Source organism: Emydura macquarii, unplaced genomic scaffold, assembly GCF_026122565.2.
Source record: "Emydura macquarii macquarii isolate MOO-44397 ecotype Brisbane River unplaced genomic scaffold, CSIRO-AGI_Emac_v2 contig_295, whole genome shotgun sequence".
Taxonomy (NCBI): Eukaryota; Metazoa; Chordata; order Testudines; family Chelidae; genus Emydura; species Emydura macquarii.
In genome coordinates this window covers 12,194,163-12,216,003 of record NW_027130432.1, presented here as the reverse complement: position 1 = coordinate 12,216,003, position 21,841 = coordinate 12,194,163, and the positions used below count along the sequence as shown (strand labels likewise).

The following is a 21,841-nucleotide window of genomic DNA, read 5'->3' as shown; positions in this document are numbered from 1 at the left end:
GGCTCCAGCTGCTAGTCCTAGCTGCGCTGAGGAGGGGCGGGACTTGCTCTTCTCAGCACAGGCTGTTCCCAGGGCTGGGTCAGACCCACCTCAGGGAACTCCCACGGCTGCAGGAAGCGCTATGGCTGCTGGGTGGGAACTCGGCTCTGAAGGCAGCGCCGCCACCAGGAGCAGCGCAGAAGTAAGTGTGGCAATACTGCAACCCCCTTAGAATAGGCTTGCAACTCCCGTCCTCCTCCCCACACACACACACGGCCCCCTTTTGAGTTGGGACCCCCACAGTTACAACACTGAAATTTCCAATTTTAAATATCTGAAACCAGGACATTTCCGATTTTTAAAATCCGATGGCTGTGAAATTTACTAGAATGGACCGTGAATTTGGTAGGGCCCTATGTATAGACCAGCATAGAGGTGAGGAAATAACCAGGGAGTGTATTACCTTGTGACAGGAGAAGCAGAGCCAGAAGGAGGAGATCCATCATGGGCAGCTTTCTGAGTTCTTGATGTTCCTCAATGAGAGACTTTGACCCTGATGGATAGAAGCAGAGTGAGTCTGTCTGGAGAACTGCAGGAATTTTTCACAACTCAGGGTCTGAGAGAGACAGAAAAGCCTGTCGTTCTTTCTGCAGAGAGAAGAAGGAACGGTAGCTCTATGTGCAAGAAGGTGAATCAACCTTTTTATTGTCATCTGCCATTAGAGGGAGCCAAGGATTGCTAAATCCAAGTGAAATGTTATGGGGTGAGTGAAACGGTTGCATAGAGTGAGTGACAATGAGAGAGACTGCTCCTTATAGAAGGCTGGATTAGCATTGTGATGCACTGCCCGCCCAGGAATCCAAAACAGACAGCTTTCAAAATAATTATTGAAGAAACAAAATTCCTCTGCCTGTTTCCTGTAAAATATTTCCTTGTGTTGGGGTGTATAAACCCCACACAGGCTTACAAAGGGCAAATGGGAGCCAGAGATCCTAATTACCCCACCTTGTTTCACCTGGGGGGCACATCTTGTTCAATTCAGGATCAGACTCAGCCGGGGTGGAAGGAAGGGGTTCAGTGCAGTAGAGGATGGAGATCCTGTGTCCTCCTCAGTAGGAGAGAAGGCCTAGGGGAGACAGAGTAGAAATCTTCTTCTGGGTGGAAAGGCTGAAGAAGGATCCAGGCATAAGGGAAGGAAGAGAGAAACAAGCTGAAGGAGCCAAGATTAGCTTTTGCAGTGGGCTCCTAGGAGAGGGACAGGACTGGGGAGAAATGGCCTTGTGGGTTGGTGTCCTGACAATAGGGCAGAGGACAAAGGGGAATCGGACTAGATCCTGGGATCTCAAATCCCTAGCGGCAGGAGCAAGTTGGTGGTGGTTTTGTTTGAGGTTAGTTGGGGCACAGACTGGAAGTGAGGTAAGCCCCCCTGTGGGCAGAAGGTTTCTTGGTTTACTACCTGTGTTTTTACTGGTAAAGGGAGGAAAAGTGAAGAGATTCAGAACATTACCGGCAGCCGGTCAGACGCACGTGACCTGGAGAGAGATGAAGCTTTCTCTAAGCTGAACAATAATGTTCCATATGTTAGTGCTCATGGGAAGTGCTGAAATGGCAGCCTTGGAGGCTCTAGTCCTCAGTTCATTGCAAAACAGCCAAGCTCCTTACAATGCCCTGCCAATGTGTCTCACTGTTGAATCAACAGGCACACTCTATGGGCCAGGGGGGTGGCTTGGTCCCCCATTGTCCAGTTCATCCTGGGCATCTCTTCTGAAAAGTCTGCCAGTCCTATAGCATGAACACTCCCCCCATGGGAACTGTGCTATGGCTGCCCAATTCATTTCACATTGGCCACCACGTGGGCATCAGCTGGTGACAACTGCTGACCCTACAGACCTGGGCTACACTTGACCATGGGGTTGAGTCTCATTTATACACCACTCTGGCAGTCACATGACATCTACACCAACTTTAAGGACCCATTAAACTGCAACAGTGGTGTAAAGGGGCTTAGTCTACAGCAGAATATCCTGCTGGTATACTGTTGCTCGTGGTGTGAGCATTTTTTATATACCAGCAAAAAAAAACTCCTCTTGCTTATTTCATCCAGGGAACTGATATAAGCTATATGACAAAACGAGTTTTTTGTCAGCATAGTTTGAGTCCAAGCTTGGCAGGTTTGCCAGTATACATGTACCAGTTGACTCTTTTTCTATTAGAGCAGGTCTGAGTGTAAATGAAAATCAGGCTCCTGGAAATGACATGATCTATATATCTCAATGCGGAACCATTCAGAGTCCCTCTGAATTAAACTGAAGTCGTGGGGCTTGATTGTTCTCATTCCAGGGTAAGGGAGGAGGAACTCTTCTGAGGTCAGTGGAGATACTAGAGTAAACCTGGTAACACCATAAGATTCAAGTGGAGTGAGTCTTCGTCTACCCTGGTGTTAGCAAGAGAAGAATCAGTACCATGGAATTTATTTTTGTGAGACAAGGGTGGTTATCTCTGGTTTTCTATAGAGAGTATAAATATAGTCCAGATGCTCAGTATTGCGTTTTTTACTTACTCCCTTTTTATCAGTGACCTGGAAGTAAATCTAAAATCACTGCTGATTAAAATTTGTGGCTGACCCAAAGATTGGTGAAGTGGTTTAAAAAAACCTGAGGCCAGGGCAGTTGTACCGAGCAGTCTAGATTGCATGGTAGACTGGTCCCATTCACACAAAAGGCATTTTGTACAGCCAAATGCAAGGTCCTACATTCAGGAACAAAGTGCACAGACCTAGGGAGCTGTACCCACCTGAGGTCCTGGCGCAGTGCTGTGCTAACGGGGCGAATGCAGGCCGTGGCTATATGAACAAGAGGTGTGGTCGATACTGGAACACTGTGTACAGTTTTGGGACAACATTTTTAAAAAGGGTGTTGGAAAAAGTGGTGGAGTTGCCAAAAAGAGCCACAAAAATGATTCGAGGGCTGGAGAAAATACCTCCGTGGCTTAGCATGCAGTCTAGTCCTCTTTTCAAAGAGAAGCCCGAGAAGCGACTCAGTTATGGTGTCTAAGGACCTCCACAGGGAAACAGACTGTGTATTAAAGGGTTCTCATATCTAGCGGAGAAAGGCAGAGCAAGAATCAGTGGCTGCCTGGGAGTTAAAGCCAAACCAATTCAAACTAGAAGTAAAGCACACACTTCTACAGTGAGGTGATTAACTACTGGAACAAATCACCAAGGAAGTGGTGGATTGTCCATCTCTCGATATTCTCAAATCCCAACTGGCTGCCTTTCTGGAAGATGTCCTTTGGCCACACACAAGTTGCTGGGCTATACAGGAAGTCAGACTAGATGACCTAATGGTCACTTCTGCACTTAATCTTTGGGAATCTTGAGAATTCAGTGTGCACATGAGTCAGCTTTGGCTGTCTGCCCATGCAGGCCCACCAAGGAGGGGGTTGTAGAATATAAATACAAGTATTTGGCCCATTACCTGTTACCCTTCCTCATGTCCCTCCTAGGATTTGTAGCAGCAGCAGAAACAAATGATCATGTTGCGATATCCATGAAATAATCTCATACTCTAGTTCAGTGGTTCTCAACCTTCTTGGGTCCAAGACCCATTTGTAAACCTTGATGGCTTGTCATGACCCAGTGCCCTCCCCCTCAAGGGGGACGGTGTTGGGGGCTAGAAGGGACTGGGGTGCAGTGGGAGAAGCTCTGGGGACCAGGAGTGTGGTACGGCTGTGGGGGAGTGGTACGAGGCAGGTGCTGCAAGCTGGGGATACACTGGAGTGCAAGTATTTATCAGAGAACGTGACCCCAACTGCTCCCTCCCAGCTCCTGTCCTACAAGGCCGGCTAGGCTCAGCTCCCTACTCTGGGTGTTGTGACCTCTGGAGCCGCAGCACTGATCAGGTTTGGCCTGGCCAGACCAAATCTGTGAAAGTGGCGTTGTGACCTGGCGCTTGGGGCTGTAGTGCCACTCACTGAAATTTGGCCCAGCTGCCCTCCCCATCTCCCGCCCGTCGTCGTCATGGAGGGTGGCTGGGCCAACCCTGGGTGGCACTAAGACCCATGCACTAGGTCACGATGCCTGGAGGAGGGAACTGAGCCCAGCCAGCCCCACAACCTCTTGATACGTTCTAGTGACCCAATTTTGGGACGTGACTCACGGGTTGAGAAACCTTGCTCTAGTTCAACCACCACAGCCAGCATATCTGCCACAGCTGTTTTTCTATCACCATTTCACTGCATTGCATCTGATTTTCTGGCTCTTTCTCCTATTTTTCCTTCCTCCCATTTTGCTGCTGAAATTATAGCGAGGCAAAATCAAGCCCGAGGAAAGAACAGAACATTCTGACAGCTGTTCAGAGGCAAGTGAAAACAGAGCTCCTGGTCTCAGTCCAGAACCCAGAGGACGGTTGTCCACATCACAAAAAAACACTGCTACAACTAACAGTAACGTCCCCTCTGGGCAGGCTAGGCCACAATTTTTCAAGATTGGGTTTTTGTCTCCTTCCTCTGAAGCATGCACGACTGGCTGTGGTCAGAGAATACATCTATTCTGAAATCAAAGCTGGGAAGGCAGCGCCAGTAGATATAGCCACGCTAGCGTGGCTAAAAATAGCTGAGTAGATGTGTGGGTTTCAGCACGGTACCCAAGGTCCTCGGTGCGCTTGTACAGCCCACTGCTATTCTTAGTCATGCGAGTGTGCATATGAGAGTTTGTACATATGAGAGAGCTTCATTCAACCCTCAGAGCGCAGGGTCGGCACACCCAGAGACAGGATATTGGACTGGCCGGTCCTATGGTCCGCGTTGAACCACTGGTCGGATGCAGTCTGATTGCTATGTCCTTGTTGGCAATCTCAGGAGAGAAGCCATGGAGACTCTGGAGGGAGAGCGTTGGGAAGCTGACCCTGGTGCTGCCCACGTTGTACCCCTTCTGTGGCAACGAGGGAGGCCTCCAGTCTCAAGGGCTGCCAATCTGGCTCCTTCCCAGCACTAAAACCACTAACCAGAGTTTGCACCAGGTCTAGCTGACCCAGAACTTGTGATTTAGGGGGTGTCTGTCTGTCCTTTTTGGGGTTGTTTGCTTCCTCCACTCTACTGCTTCTCCAACGCTGGAGGATTTCACAGCGAGTTCTTTGCACTTGTACATCCGCCTTTTCCGTGCTACTGCTCTCGAATAATGAAACCGGCCATCACGGTCTCATTTACATTCTAATGTGCTGAAAGGTTCAACACTTTGGTGTGTGTCACACCAGGGGGCGAGGTGAAGTGAGAGAGACCAGTAAGAGGTAGGAAGCCAGAGGGAGAAACATACAGCACTCCAACTCAATTGCGTCTGCGGGCTGGAGGATGTGGCCCCCACAACGGAAGTGACACTCTTGTTAATTATTTATATTGCATTAGTCCTAAAAGCCCCAATCAGAAATCCGGGCTCCACTGCGCCAGGTGTTGTACTCTCCTGTAATACAGAGACAGGCTCTGCCTACCATACCAGCTTGTCTGCATCCCTCTCGTGCCACGCTCCATTTCCTCAGATCAGTCATTCCTAGACCCTACCTCCTGAACTGCACCGAATCTGGACTGACCTTCCCTCCCCAAAAGTCAGCTCCTTCCTTCCCTCCTCCCCCACTCCTGCCTGCATGGGAAAGGTGGGGTGTATCTTATTACCTGCTTCTTTCCCAGGATACCAGGCCATACTTTGTGGCTATGCCTTTCCAGGTGCTGCTGCAGAACTCGCATAAAACTTGGCAGCAGGACTGTCTCTGTATTTTTCTTTACTGCCGATCTGACCCTTGGGGGGGGTGATTCTGATCTCACTCACACAGGTGCAAATCAGGACAAACTCCCTTGAAATCAGCAGAAAGAAACCAGGGTGAAGCCAATGAGTGAAATTAGAATCAGGCTCTCGGGGTGAAATCTTGGCTCCAGGGCAGTCAATGGAAAAACCTCCCTAGAGTCAAGATTTTAAACCTTGGAGGATCCCCTGCTGTTCAGAGGCAGCCGCTCTCTTTCCGCAGCACAATTGCCAGTCCCTCCGTGCTCTGACCTGCACAAAGCACCCAGGATGTTGGAGCCCTTCAGCCCCCTGGCACACAGCATCCGCCTGCTGACACACCTCCAAGCGTGGAAACTGTCTGTGCTCATGGGAACCAAGGTTTTAAGTCCAGCATGGTTTCCTTCTGAGCCAGTCATGCTGTGTCTGCAATGTGACAATGTGGATCCAGCATAAAGATCAGGGGGAATATAGGGAAGAGAAACGGACGTTGGTTAGGCCCCAGAGAAAGCTCAGAATTGGGGGGCCATCAGACATGTTCTTGGCTATCCCTTAGTGGCTTCATGGGGAAGATTGCTGAGCAGTGTCTCGTTTTGCTACATGGTCTAGGAAGTAGCTTTTGTGAGTCTGGTCCCAATTTGAGTAAGATCTGAAGCATCAGGCTACTGCGGGAATTGAGGTTGGAGGTTTCCCGTGCAAATGCCCTTGCTGTCATAGCTGCTGTGCAAACAGGCTAGTGGCTGGGAGTATGCTGTGCTAGGCATGGTCTTCCCAGCTTCAGACAGCGAGCAGAAGGTGCTAAGTGACTTCTGCCACATGCCTTGTTCTCATCAGCCCAGCTACCTCAACGGGCCAGCGCTCTGACTTGAAAGCCAGTGGCTTCTCACTGTCTGTATTTTACCTCCACCTGCAGCAGACGTGGCTCCACCCGCAGGGCGCACAGCACGAGGGGGGGGCTATTTTTAGAGCAGTTTTTCATTGTCTAACCACAGTAGAAAAGTACGGTATTGATCAGCACGGCAGGGCAGAGAGAGCGGAGCCCCTGTGCAGCTGCTGCTCGGAAACTCTGGCTTCCTGCGGGAGTTTCGTTGTGCCCAATGCTTTCTGGCACCGTGGGCGCAAAGGAACTGGCAGACGTGTCCGGGAATGAGACGCACCAGGGCTGCGTGACAGCTGCTCTGAAGCAGTGTCTGATGGGGGAAAGGCTGGCCTGTGGGCCTCCTCGGGGAGCAAAAGAGGCCATGGGGAAGGCAATAGCTGATCTACTCCACTCTGAATTCAGCCTGTTTTCCTTTTCTCACATTCCCTCCTTCTTTCTGTCCCCCTTGTCAATCTTCTCTGTCCTCCCATCTCTCCTCTCCATCCTCTCTTCTACTCTCTCCTACTCCCAATCTGAACTCCTTTCCAACTTCTCCACATCCCCGGACCTGATCCATCCCTCTCTCCCCTAATAATAATCAGCCCATCCCTCTACCTCCAGTTCCCTCTCCCTCCCTGGTAATACACATTTTCCTCTCTGGGTACGTCTACACAGCAAAGAAAAAACCCCCAGGCCAGCCCATTCTGGGGCTGTTTCATTGCCGGAGTCTGGGCTCTAGGACCCTGTGGGGTGGGAGGATCCCAGAACTTTAGCTCCAGCCCAAGCCTAGAAGTCTACAGAGCAGTGAAACGTTTCTATAGCCCGAGCCCCGCAATCCCGAGTTGGCTGGCTAGGGTCAGCTGCGGGTTTTACTTTGCTGTGTAAATATACCCAGGGTCTTTCATCCTATCTCCATGGGTTGGTTGCCGTTTACACTAGGGCTCCCAACATCGCCAACATCCAGTGCAGATGGACTGGTTCTAGCAATGTGGGAAACATTTGCTACGTTTCCCCCACTTGTGTAGGTGGACTATGGTGGCTGGAAAACTAGTAAAATGATAATGCCACAAGAGGCTGAAAAATGAAGGGGCCAGAAGTTTTAGCCAGCCAGTTTAAAACGCTTTGTATTTGTTGAGGCCTGTTTAATTCCAATGACTCATATTTGGGAGAAAGGAAGCTTTTGTTACACAACACCCCCATCCTTTCACTTTGAGTTGGTTATGGTGAGTTCTACCACCTGGACACACCTCCCCATCCCTGATGTCCTGAAGCAAAACTAGGAGAGGCCAAATGCGACATTCCTGATATTTCTAACGTAAGAAACAAACTTAAAAGAAACTAGCCCTCCCAGGCCTTCGTTGCCATGATGAGATGAGATGGCACATGCCCAGTTTTCTTTTTAAAGCCTCCTTTTTTGCTGATCTTTTGAGGAATCCCCCGCACGGTATCTCCAAATAGGCTGCTGCTGGGTCCCCAAAGAACATGGGCATAGTGGGCTGGAATGTGCCAGGACGCTGATTCAGTGGAAGACTGTGTGTGCAAAGGGAGGGATTTTCAAGAATGCTTGGAGTCGGCCTAGCTCTGCATCCATGCAGTCAAGGGGAGCCGAGCTAGGCCCAGGCTGAGGACTCTGGAAAACCCCACCCTAAGTGGCCCCTCGCTTGGCACTACTTGCTCTCAGGCCCCCTGCCTCTTCTGCTGCTCTTCTCTGATTTCCAGCTCCGTCGCTGCTTTCTCGCTGGTAGCGAAGTGCCCGGAGCTGACTGCAGGTTTCCCCAGTGTGCCATTCATGCCCTCCCCCCCCCCCTTTCCTCCCTTCTGTTTCTGCTTTCAGGCAATACACGGAGCTGTGAGCTCTTGCACGCTGCCCTCGCAGGGATCACGGCAACTTCTCTGTAACAGGCATCCTACCCTGAAGCGGGGAAGGAAGATGGCTTGGGTGCACGGTCACCATTTCCCCTTTCTCCCCACCCTGGGCCTCCCTGCTGCAGGTTCATCCAGGCTGGCTTCTGATGCAGTTGTGCTCCTCACCGAATGAAACCACATTGGGAAAGGGAGCCAGGGCAGTAGCTGGGGTTCCCCACCCTCTCTAGAGTCTGAGACCGGGGCTGTGCTGACACTGCTTCCCCCTAAAGCTGTGTGTTGCAAGACCTCATGACTTGGTGCCACCTCAGGGTAGGCGGCTGGACTCGACAACCACTCAAGGTGTCGGCCAGCCCTACATTTCTGTGATTCTGGGCAAGGTCAGTGTCTGGGAATCGGCTGTGGCCAGAGACGCATGACATTATCCACGATGTGCTCAGTTCTGGCACCTTGGCAGCGGTATCCAAGAGACCTGGTTTCCTGGGTGAGCCAGGGCGTCCCGGCTCCGAAGCTTGGCTCAGCGAGGGGGGTGGGCGGTGATGGCACATCCCGAGACACTCGAGGGCTGCTGGCTGGAGTGCGGCACTGTGTAGCCACAGCGAGCTGGTGATTTCTGGGCCCAGATGCGACCCGTGGGCAGGGGGTGAGCTGTGGGTGAGCTGTTGTTCTGCAGAACGACGGCCTCTGAACGTGAGCTGAGCATTAGAGATGCTTTCATTTCAGAGTTTCTCTTCCCTCCCTCACGGGCCCCTGATCTCAGCAGAGAGGCAGGTCACCCCGTGGCCCCCTCTGAAGCCCATCGTGATGACTCCAGGATGGTGAGGATGGGGTTGTTTTGGGGGTGGGGGAGGATACAAGGCAGTGCCAGGCTGTGCTCCAGGACAACGGGATCAAAGGCAGGGCCTGACATTAGAGCCTCATGGCAACCCCTTGTCCTCGCTCCCTGCTGGAACAACGAGCAAAAGGCTGCCCTGGGCTCCCCTACAGGCGGTGCCACCCCTACAGGTGGTGCCAGGCTGAAGAGCACAGGGCTGCTCTCACTCTCTCTTCAATAAATAAAACCGTGGGAATTTGCACGCTGAGCTCTGCTGCTGCTGCCCCCAACAGAGAGACTCAGTGGGAAGCTCAGGCAGCATTTAGTCCCAGGGAAGGGGGGCAGTTCCTGTGTGTGTTGATGTGTGTGTGTGTGTCTTCTCTCTTTGCCGCCCCGGTGCCTCCTCCTTTCTTGAGGCACCAAACAAATGCAATTCACTAGGACTAGGCTGAGGGACCCAGCAGCTGAACTTTAGCTACTCCCCCCCCCCCACCACCCCTCATGTGCTGCAGGCTGGGCCACAGCAGGAGAGGGCTCCCTTCTTGTTAATCTAAACTGACTCTTTATTAAAGCAACTACTTACAGAGGTGCTCCGGGTTCGTGCTCTTTGCCCCGTGCATGCAGTCTGACCTCTTCGGGCCAGCCCTAAACCCTTCTCTCCTGCAACCTGGGCTTCTCTCCCCACGTTCTACCCCCACCCCGGCTCACCTCCGCCAGAGGACTGAAAAACCACCACAGGGGAATAGGGGGAAAGTGGATCTTGTGCCAAGGCAGTGGCAAGCCGGCTTTGCTTCCCAGGGGCAGCTTTGCACAGCCAGAGGCACCAGATGGCTGGGGAAGATTACGCCATGGTACTTTTTGGAGGTACCTTGCAGCCTGCCAGCACTGGTCAGCTGGGAGCGGTGGGGGTGCAGCGAGACCTCTGCTGCTGCTCATATGAGGCCCAACGAGAGAGTCGCTCCCTATTTTCCACTCCCTGGGGAATTGTAAAATGGGCTGGCAGCTTCTTTCTGGTTCCCTGGGGCCTTTTCTTCACAAGGAAGCCTCTAGTCCCCACAAAGGCGGAGCCGGACATCCCTGTTTCACACTAAAGCAGGCAATGAACCGCAGCCCAAGCGCTGGTGTGTGGCTCAGTCAAGCCCAGCCCTGCATTTTGGAGTGGAGACCAGCAGAGGGTCGGGGTGTGACGGTGTCTTGCTGGGACAGGCCACGGATGCATTGCCAGTGTGAGTCCGGGGCTGGCCCATATTGAGCTAGGTCTGTCGTAGCGGGACCCCAGGCAGCAGGATCCCGACCCTGGATGGGGTTGTCAGGGGTTTGGCTTCATCTGACACTGTGTTCCCCTGGCCCTGGGGCCGCCTTCCTAGGAAACTTGTCATTGATCGGTTTTGGTGTTGCTGCCACTTCAAAACGTAGGGACTCTTATCTGCACATGTTAATTACAGAAACTCTGACCCAGAGCAAAACCCCTGTGGGGCAGCTGCTATTTCCTTCCCCGAGGGCTGCACCCCCTGCCCAGAAGCTGCACAATACTCAGAACGGAGTTTCTTGCTCTGACCAAGGACTGAGATGTAAAAGCCCTGGGGAGTGAGATACGCCCTATGAAGCGCTCTCAAGGGAATAAGCGGATTCCTTGCTTCTGCAGTGGGCCATTCATCACTGCAGCAGCTGATCATAGTGGGGGTCTCAACCCATTGCTCTGAGGCCAGGGGCTGCCTTCGTGACCATGCTTTGTTCTCGAGTGAACACCCCTCGTGCCTACTGGAGATGGGGGGGTGAAGCATCTCTGCACACAGAGGGCGGTGCCCTCTCGAACACACATGCTGTCCTGGGGGCTCTAGGGACTAAATTCACCCTGCTGTGCATCGCTGAAATCGAGGGGTTACCGACCCGGGCAGCCAAGGCTGGCCTGTGAGATGAAAGCAAAGCTCAGGCTTTGCGGGCACAGCTCTGGATTGGCAGCCCCTGAATACCTGGGGGTCACCACTGCTGGGCTTGGAAACCACACCCCCGTTTACCAAAGGGACTGGCTGGCTCTCCTCTGCTTCCGCTTTCTTGCCCTGTGTGTCAGATGTTCTCTCCCAGCCCAGGTGCTCTCCAGGGGCTGTTCCTCAACCGGGGCAGGCACATCCCTGTGCTTGCACCACCTCCGTTCAGGGCCTAGAGTTGGCCCTGCTCCATGGGGCTTGGGAAGGGGGCAGCCATGCTGGGCACAGCAATGGACTGGTCATACTGCTCCGTGCTCCAGCCTGCCCGCACCTCTTTGAGCCTTGAGAGGCTCTGTGCAATGCCGGCCCAGCGGCCCCCTGGCACTCATCAAACTGGCACAAAGGGGTCCCGGGGCAACAACAAATTTTCCCCTTGGCAAGCTGGAGCTGCTCACCCAGCAGCACTTCTCATGCCACTTGGCTGCTGATCTGCAGGAGAAGCTGCTGGGCTCCTCAAGAACCACTAGTTCTGGGCTTTTGTGGGGCGACTCTGGCTTCTGCAGCAGAGAGAGCCTGAAACCTACAGAGAACCGCTCAGATGGGACGGAGGCACCACGGTTTTGCTTGCTTGACTGGAAGATAGCTGGAGAGCTTTGGCCTTTGAAACAGGGCTGGGATCTCTGAGCTGGAGGAGTCCCAGCCAATGTACTCACACAGCTCAGCAGGCCTCTTCTGCGTCGCCCCGCGCCTTGGGCAGTCGCTTACCCCGACATAGCGTGGGTGTGACATGCTCGTGGGTTGGAACGGAAGCGATTCACACCCCCTTGGCAAAGGGGGTAAAGGAGGACTCCAGGTAGAGGGTAACAGGGCATCAGGGCAGGCAGAGGAGAGGCGCTGAGCGTCACGGGGGTGAGGATGGCCCCCTAACCGGAATCTAGGGGATGCCACCGAAAACAGTCCCATGTGTGGTTTGTGAGTCATCCCTCCGCTTCCCCCCCCAACAGCTTCTAGGGCTGTCTGGCACCTGGGCTGTGCTCATTTCACATTGCTGCTCTCCACAGCTGGCTGGTTGATGCTGGGCTTTCCCTCCCCCGCCCTTGCTGCTCTCTAAGGCTGGGATCTCCCCTCGCTGCTCTCTGTGTTTTTGTACAGCGCTTTGCACCAGGGGATCTTGGTCCATGACTCCTAGATGCTATGGTAATATATATTAATAATAGGACTAGCGCTTGTCCTAGGGTTGGGCTGTCCCCCCGGGGCTGGCTCCCCCCTCGCTGTGCCCCAGGGTTGTCTGGCGGCTGCTGCCAAGGGCTGGGCTTTCCTCTCACCGCTGCTGTCTGATGATGCATCTGCGCTAGCAAAACGGAGGCCCCTCATTGCGCCCCCCACGGCTTCAGTGGTTGCAGCTGTGGTGCAAAGGGCTGCTAGAGACAGAGCACCGGCGTTTTGCCCAGGTGCTTCACCCTCCTCTGATCCTGGCTGGGAGGGGGAGATTTAACCCAGATCTGAGTTTTGCTAGTGTAGACAAGCCTTAAGGTTGTCTGGCTGCTGCCGCCCCAGAGCCTGGGGTGCTTCCTAGGGCCAGGCTCTCCCCTGGCTGCTGCTGCCTCGGACCTGGCTGGGCTCTCCCTGTGAATGTGCAGTGGCAGCGAAGCACGGGCTGCCCAGGCTGTGCAGTCTCGGATGAGAACACCAGACGGTTGGTGCCCCCCTCTCCTAGGAGCTTTCCTGTTCTTAGAAATTCAGCGCGGACGCCCAGCCCGAGAGCTGACAACCCACCCAAGCCCTTCCCTATCTCACGGGGCCAGGCAGATCCTTCCTCCCCACAAGCTCCACAAGGCCTAACTGGGCCGTTTTCTGCATCCTTGTAGCCTGAGATGCCAACCCGCAGCCTTTTCCTCCTCCCTGGCAGAACAAACGGCTTTATCTCCCCCCAGCTAGGAATAGGCCTCGGGGTATATTTAGAACCCACCTCAAGGCCTGCCGTTCAGTGACTTCAATGGGCTGCATGGAGAACAATAGCGCACAGAAGTTCCTGCTTAGTCACAATCGGCCAGAGTACAGCTGGGTCTCAGGGGCATTAGGTAACCAGAGGGGATACAGGCGCGGATGGAGTACCTCCCTTCCTGCCCCCAATGGCATTAGCCCTGGGCTGTAAAAGCAGCCGTGTAACAGGCTGGGATCCTGGGCTCAGGCAAAGGCAGATGTGACTTGTGCGGGGCTCAGGATTCTGCCCCCAACTCGCACCAAGAGACCTTCACCCCTGTGCTGGGATCCAGCCCAGGGCTGGTGCACCACTTTGCCCCTCAATATACAGCCTTTAGGGCACCTGAGATCAGCATGAAGAAGGATCCTAGGGGACTGGTCCGTTGTAACGCTCCAGCCTAGAGCCAGCTGCAGCAAAGTAGAGACCCTCAGGAAACGCAATGTACCAGCTGCCAGAAACAAAGTGGGGCTGATACTGACCTCACTCACACCAGTATAAACCAGGATTAAGAATAGGAGTCAACAGCATCTCATGGGTGTAAAACTGGTGTCAGTGAAATTGAACTTACACCCAATAGCTGGCCACATAATAGTTTGCAGGCTGTGGGCACTATGTTACCAGCTCTCGTGATTTTATTGCAAATCTCAGGATAGTAAGTATTTTTCTTCAAGCCCCAGCTCCTGGAGGAAGGGTGATTACATGAGATGCTCCACTTTCATTTAAATAAAATGAATAAAAATAAAAAGTACGTTTTGCGCCCTTGTGGTGATGGAGAAAAGCTCAGACACATGAATGCAAAAGGCTAAAAATCATGGGGGCAAAAAGCACTCATTTTAAAAAAATCTCATTATTTGGGGGGGGGCCTGACCCCCTGCTGTTTAAATGCTTGGGGTTAGCAATGCTGTTGGAAGCTGGGTTTCACTTGCTATTTGATTTTTTTTCCTTACGGAGGGGAAGGATGATCTTATATCTTCATTGCATGACTGGCAGTGAGAAGGCCAGAGTTCTGTTCCCTGCTTTTGCCTGCTCTGTAGCCTTTTGGAAAATATGTCAAAGCTCTTTGCCTCAATTTCCCTATCTGTAAAATGGGGATATCTGCTGACCTGCCCCACAAGGAGGTTGGAGAGCTAAATTCACTGAAGTGTTTGAAGCCCTTGGAGAACCTGGCTTACCACATAAATAAGGGAGAGGCAGGTCCCACTATCATTCCCCTAGTCTGATATAAGAGTCTAGTAAAGCTGGTCAGATTTTTTTGCTGATTTTACTTATTGACGTTTGCCTTTGCAAAGCATTTTTGCACCAGACCTCTCATTTTCAGATCTGCTTGAGATCTGCTTGCACAGATCGCTGTGTGTAAACAACGCAAAAACATCATAGCTGAACAAATAGCAGCCTGTGCGTTATTCATAATGTTGGCATTCGAGCTTCAGAACTAGCCATCCAAGTTGCAAGTGGGCTGAATACACACACATTCATCTGAATCATGCAGAACGGTTTTGTAGCATTGTGTGTTTGCCATCACTAAAGGATTTGAATACAGCCAAGCTGAACGGAAACTCTTATTTGCAAAATGTATTCCAAGTGTTCAGTCAGCTCTATCTTTTGTTAATATCCAACCCTTATTATAGGCAATGCAAAGACCCCCACAGACTTTGATGGGAGCTGGCTCAGGCTGCTAACTTAGCTGATTTGTAGAGAGAAAGAGGGATGAGAAAATAGGCAGATAACCTCACCTTGTGAGCTGTGAGCAATGGAAGAAGGAAGTGTAGGCACAGACAGCTATTGGTAATTGTGACTTGGGCAATTTGGTAAGACAATTTGGTAAGAACAATTGTCTGGGCACATCGTTTAGACTTCTCATTTTTTAAAATGTACTAGCTGTGTAGCTAAAAATGCTACGCTGGTTTCATCTGCTTTGAATGTGGAACTTGCAGGATTTTGCTCAATGAACAGCAAAGACTGTAGCTTCTGCAAGAGATATAAATGGACTGTAAAGGAGAGGGGTTGGTGGCCACACATCCTCAAGCTTTCAGGAATCATTGCTATTTGAGTGATCCTATGTCTTACAGGATGCTGGGTTAAGGCAATAGACTAGGGTCTAGTTCCTGGCTCTGTTGCAAGCTGCCTATGTAACTGTGGGCAAGTCCCTTGATCTCTCATGCACAGCTACAGACAGGGGACTGACGGGCTAGGCAGCAGTTCTGCAGAAAAGGACCTGGGGGTTACAGCAGATAAGAAGCTGGACTGAGTCAGCAGTGTGCCCTAGTTGCCAAGAATGCTAATAGCATATTGGGTTGCAGTAGTAGGAGCATTGCCAGCAGATCGAGGGAAGTGATTATTCCCCTCTATTCGGCACTGGTGAGGCCGCATTTGGAGTATTGTGTCCAGTTTTGGGCCCCCCACTTCAAAAAGGATGTGAACAATTTGGAGAGAGTCCAGCGGAGGGCAACAAAAACGATTAGGTGGCTGGAGCACAAGACTTATGAGGAGAGACTGAGGGAACTAGGCTTGTTTAGTTTGCAAAAGAGAAGAATGAGGGAGGATTTGATAACAGTCTTCAACTACCTGAAAGGGGGTTTCAGGGAGGATGGAGTTAGGCTGTTCTCAGTGGTAGTGGATGACAGAACATGGAGCAATGGTCTCAAGTTGCAGTGGGGGAGGTCTAGGTTGGATATTAGGAAAACGTTTTTCACTAGCGGGGTGGTGAAGCACTGGAATGGGTTACCTAGGAAGGTGGTGGAATCTCTATCGTAGAGGTTTTTAAGCTGCGGCTTGACAAAGCCCTGGCTGGGATGATTTAGTTGGAGTTGGTCCTGCTTTGAGCAGGGGGTTGGACTAGATGCCTCCTGAGGTCCCTTCCAACTCGAATCATCTATGATTCGCTCTGAGTTTCAAGATTCCCATCTGTAAAATGGGTATGATCGTACTCCCACCCTCTGTCGGTCTTGTCTATTTAGATCTTACGCTTTTTGGCCTGGCACTCTCTCTTACCGTGCAAATGTACAGGACCTAGCATAATGGAGTGCTTGGTGCTCTCAGCTGCGATGATGTTGCCTCACTAGATACTCAATAGGCAATACACAGTAGAGGGGATAGTCTGGACAATGTACTTATTCCATCTTTGACTCTTCCATTGTCTCTTTTGTGAAGTGTGTTTTCTCTGAGCCAGCCCAGGAAGCTGCTCCCTGCAGCTACACAGGGCTTGGAAGAACATTTGTATCTTCTCAGAGTTGCAACTCAGGTAATAATAGCACCTCACCCAATACACTCAGCACAAACACAAACTGCATGTCTGTGATGCTATGGCCACATGAACAGAAAGAGTTTAACAGGCAGCAGTAGAGATATTTTCAGCACTGCAGGGTCAGGACCTGAAGGTTGGATTCATCAGTGACCCTGGCCAGGATGCTGCTAAGATACTAAAGAGGAAATGTCAGACACATTGGTGCACATCTCCACTGGGTCTGGGGAGTTTACTGACTGGTACATCTCCCCACTGGACGCTGCCTTGCCCATTGCTCTGAAGTTGGATAGCTGGAAATAACAGCACAAGGCCAGCCACGCACTATCTTGCAATGCTCATCACACGGCCCTGTCCCAATAGGTTGCTTTTTGCAATAATATTTTTAAGAACAATACTAACACGGCACAATCCACTGACGTTAGAGGATGCACAAGCATCATCAGTGCCTCAATGTCCCTCGCCTTCAGTTCCCTAAACACCAAACATGCAAGTGTCCTACTAAATTCAGCTTGCATTGACGTTCCGTAGCACTTAGCCTGACATCTACTGTCCTGCTGCCTTTTCAGTATTGAATAGGATTCGACTGCCCATGATCTAACCAACAGGGCAGAGAAAGAATCAAGAGGCATGCCTGTGACATAAAACATTGTAACATTGAAGAGAATAGAAGGTGACCAGCCCGCACCTTAGTTTGAGACTCAGATGCTGCTGTCAAGAGATCTCTTAAAAGACAGGATGGTCTGGCTAACCACCTCAATAGGAGACTTCTGTGGGAAACCCAGGTTCTGCATTGATGCTGACAGTATGAGAGTGTGGCTATTCTCACAGTCCGAGTTGAAAGGAGAACCTAATATAGTGCTAGGAGGCAGACGCTGGGCCATTCATGTCTGTGAAAGATACCATGATGCTTTGCCTCAGTGGACTGTCCACATTCCACCTTGTGCCTTCTTTCTACCTAAAATTCTCTTCTGGTTTCAATGGGATACAATATTCTTCCACCAACCCTAAACAGCTGTGATGTGTTGATGCATGCATGATGCTGGTAAACTCGGTGCCAGCTGTTGCAAGGGCTGCAAGTGTCAGCTGAGCACTGACAAATTCATAGCTGGAAACCAGACCAGCTCACCCGTATGTTGGTATTGTCTGAAACAGGTGTTAGACTGTTTAGACTCTATCAAATGCCTGTCAGTTGCTACATGCACTACTCTTCATGTAAGATCTGTATCCCAATATGAAAGCTTTGCCTTATCATTGTAAAAATGCCTGCTCTGAACTGGTAAATCTAGCAGGAAGAGTGGTTCCCGCACCCACCAATGAGGACTGTCAAGACTAAATGGGCCATTGTAGGACAAAAACTTTGATTGTCCCATCCACCCATAAAGAAGTTACATGCAGGAGCTCTCCCATTGGGTTAAACTCTGGGGGAAGGGCATCTAGAGATGCTCACAAGAAGAAACGGTTACCTCTTTGCTGCATGAACTCTCATAGGGCTGAAGCTAGCGAACAAAAGCAGAGATCCCCAGGATCAACCTGGGTTAGCTCTAAATGACCTTCAGTGGACAGATGACTACATCTATGTCTACTTTTGGAAACACAGGGCTATATCTCACCTGTGCTTATATGCTGCCTGCTTTAACCTACAAATAACACTCACTTCTTTTTCCTAGTTAATAAATCCTTAGTTTACTATAGGATTGGCTACCAGCATTTGTCTTTGGTGTGAGATTTAAGATACAAATTGATCTAGAGTGAGTGAGTGGTCTGCTGGGACTGGGAGCAACCTGAATATTTTGTGATTTTTATGTAAGTGGCCATTTATTACTAAGTCCAGCTTGCCTGGGTAGCAAGATGGGCACTACAGTCTAAGGGGACTGTGTCTGATTCATACAGTGATCCAGGAATTCACATTTGTTACTGGCTCGATGAAATCTAATTATAGAACACACCACCAGTTTGAGGTGTCTGCCCTGAGGTTGGCACTCATGGCATGAATCGCTCCAGACAGCGTGACAAGCATGCTTTTAAACTGCTGCTGCTGCCACCCTCTTCCTCCCTAGTGGTGTATTTTGGTGGGAGGCTGTGGTGGGAAGGTAGGATGCGGTAAAGCGATCCAGACATGCAAACGTGTGCACTCAGTGTTTTCCTATGTACGTGCTCATGGCCTGTAATCACTTTGTTGGCTGCTTTGGGATCTCTGGATAAAAAGTACTGTATAAATGCCAGTCACTGACTGTTAGAACAGCTGGGGCATGACATTCACCTGTGGGTGCCATTGAACATGTGGGAGAGAGCAAAAACACAGAGGTCCTGGATGTTGCTGGGAGTCTGGAGATCTGGCATCTACTCCTAGCTCGGTTCATTGTTGTGTGTTGTTCAGCAAAACACGTGTTAATCTAATCTCTCTGTGCCTCGGATACCTCATGTATAGGACAGGGATAACACAAAGGGCTTGGAGATCTTGGAGGAGAAATGGTAAGTATTAGCACTATGCCTGCAAAGAATCCCTCTGCAAGTGCCTGGACAGCTCAACAATTTGGAAATGTGAAACTCTTTATAGAGCAAGCCCCATTCACCTCTTTGTCTGTGCTGATTCATGGCTAGGCCTTTCTCTCCACCTCATCTCTCGCGAGGGGTAAGGACACACTAGTCTGATCATGAGAGTCATAGGCGGGGCAAGCACAGGGCAACGCCATCTGAGCATCTCCCCCTCCTCACAAGAAGGGTTCAATCCTGCTCTCAGTTACATGCATGTCAATCATGGAAAATGCCAGGAAGTCCATGGTGCAAAACGGGGGTAAAATCAGGGTATGGGAACGCTGAATCAGCCCCAAAGATTTGTGTCTGTGATTTTGGAAGCCCTGAGAAAGCTGGCAGCATTGTATGAAAAGACAGCCTTTCGAAAGGTTCCTGGGCTGGGTAAAGCAGCCTTGCTGTGCTTTACAGACTCCTTTGTAGTCTGATCACGGCTGGCTGAATGTTTGTGGCATTTCAATGAATGCAGAATTCCTAGGGAATGGCATAAACTCATGTGACACCCAAGCACAATTGGCAACCTGCCAAGGCCCGCAGAGCGTGGAGTGAGTCACACAACCTGGGGCCATGGATTGGACCTCACAAGAGCCTTTGTGCTTTCCCCTGGAAAGGGAAAGACAGCACTTGGCAAACCTTTTTGTTTCAGGGGGGGAGGGTGCGGATTTTGTTGCAGGGGGGGAGGGTGCGGATTGTCCCCTGGGATCGATAACAGGTGAGGCTGGGTGTCTCAGTGACAAAAGTTAGGCCATCTAGGGATTTAGGCATGGGCCCTGATCCTCAGTCATGGACCTAGAGACAGATTCTGTCTCCCGTTCCCAATCTGCTACTACCAGCACTATATAGAGTTTGGAACTGTGCTCCAAGGGGCTGGGAGAAATTTCGCCCTGTACAGGTCCTCTTCGCTGCTCGCCTCCCAAGCCCCAGCACAGAGGGCGTGGTGGAGGTGGGAAGGGATGTGTCCTTAGTGCATGCAAGACTCTGGGTTATTCAGGACCACGGAGCCCTGCGGGAGGCTGCTGTGGGTTAGTGCATCCCTAGTGCTATTCTAGTTTACGCTGGAAGGTCATTTAAGTCCCCAAAGTAGCCCCAAGTCCTGAGGTCTCAGAAGTAGCCTGTTATGGAAACTGTGGATAGCTGGGGTACTGGAAAGCACTGTCCACACACCTTATTCCCAGCCACGCCCCAGGGATGGGTGTGGCAGAGGCGTTGCTTTGCTGGCTCTGTGGGGATCCCCCTACAATGGGCTGATCTTCCTCGGCTGGCTTTACGGCTGCTTTGTGCCAGGGGAGTGGCTCAGACCAGTCCTAACATGATCCTGGGAATCTGTGTCACCCTCACACTTCACAAGCCTCCTCCACGAATGTCCAGTGCTCTGGCTCAACACGTGTCCTGGGCAGTCCAGCAGGTGGGCTGTGAATGGTCATGCCCTATTAGCTAATGGTTAATAAACAGCCAGTAGCTTTTCTAAAAGAAAAGGTTTGAATTTGACTTTCCCCATCATTTCCAATGACACACCACTTAGTGTTCATTCCAGGACTGCGCGTCATGATTCTCCTTGTTATGACTTGTGCACTCTTTCCCTCCACCAAGCCCTGGCTTTGAGATGCCAGCCTTAGAAAGGAGGATGGCAGAGCCTTTTGTCTACAAGCCCCTGATTCAAATCCAGCCCTGGGTGGGAGTGAACAAGACGTCGCTACCATGTAACAGCTGTGCTGGAGCTGCCAGGAAATGAGTTGGTGGGTCTCGCTCTGATTACGTGCGAGCAGATGATGAAACCACCATTCATATAATTCCCTTGGTGGTCTCAATAGAACAGCCAAGGAGTAAATGGGCCATGGAGACCAAGCTCCCATTCCACCCCGAGGTCAGATTTAGTAGTCCCCGGTGCTGTTTCATGGTGAGGGATGGCTGCTATTACACAGCTAAGGAAAATTGCCTTAATCAAACACATCAGTGCTGCCGCAAGGTTTGGGAACTGCTACCACCCTTACATCGCTATGGCTTTAAAGCACCAGCAGAGATTTTCTTTCCCAGCACTACAGCCGTTGTTTACAAACCTGTCGCTTCCTGATTTCCTCCCTCGCTACCCTTTGCCCACTCCCATCTCTCCAAATCGCTGGATTAAGAGCTGGACAGCAATCAAATATGTAACATTTATCGTCACGGCCAGATTTGTGCGAGCGCTACAGATCAGAGCCCCACAGACAACGCAGGGCAGAAAGTGTCTGCAAAATTCCCACCCAGCATGCTGCCCCCAGGAATCTAAATCGGCCATGCAGGCATTCCCTAGCCCCAGCTTCAATCTCAGAACGTCCTCTCCCTCGCCCAGTCTGTGGGGCTACAGAAGTGCTTGTGGCTCTCAGTGCATTGCAGCCGTTTCTAGCAGGGCTGTGTGATGTACAGGACATGAAATACACATATTCCAACTCTTAGAGAGACAAGCTGGGTGAGGTGATATCCTTTACTGGACCAAATCTTTTCATTGGTGAAAGAGACAGGCTTTCGAGTTTACACCGAGCTCTTCTTCAGGTCTCTCTCACAAACAGACGTCGGTCCAATAAAAGATATTACCTCACCCACCTTGTTGCTCTAATATCCTGGGACCAATACAGCTATAACTGCGCAACTTCAGCTATGTCCCTTAAAGGCACAAATTTGGAGCAGACACCTATGCTTAGTGATCATTGCAGGACCCTCTGTCAGAATCCTCTAACTGGTCTCTCTTGGTTTTTGCTGGTCCCTTGTGAATCAGCAACCAGCAGCTCAATAGAGTCTGGGCAAATCCTAACTTCTAGCTGGAACCAGCAGGAGCCGCTGAAAATATCTGGAATCTCCCTAGGCATCCCTGGGGAGAACAATGGTTCTCTG

At 51.1% G+C, this 21,841-nt stretch overlaps 1 protein-coding gene across 3 annotated transcripts in view; it reads right to left on the bottom strand.

Annotated features, from left to right (window-relative positions):
* The window catches only part of ADGRG1 (adhesion G protein-coupled receptor G1), a 39,949-nt gene that overhangs the window by 14,423 nt on the left and 3,685 nt on the right, over nucleotides 1-21,841 (bottom strand). For 2 of the 3 annotated variants that reach the window (XM_067552406.1, XM_067552422.1), the window contains exon 2: nucleotides 443-532. In XM_067552406.1, coding sequence (XP_067408507.1) covers nucleotides 443-532 — 90 coding nt within the window. Of the gene's footprint in view, nucleotides 1-442; nucleotides 533-984; nucleotides 3,738-21,841 lie in introns of those variants that run through there. The other variant, XM_067552415.1, reaches the window with a different exon arrangement.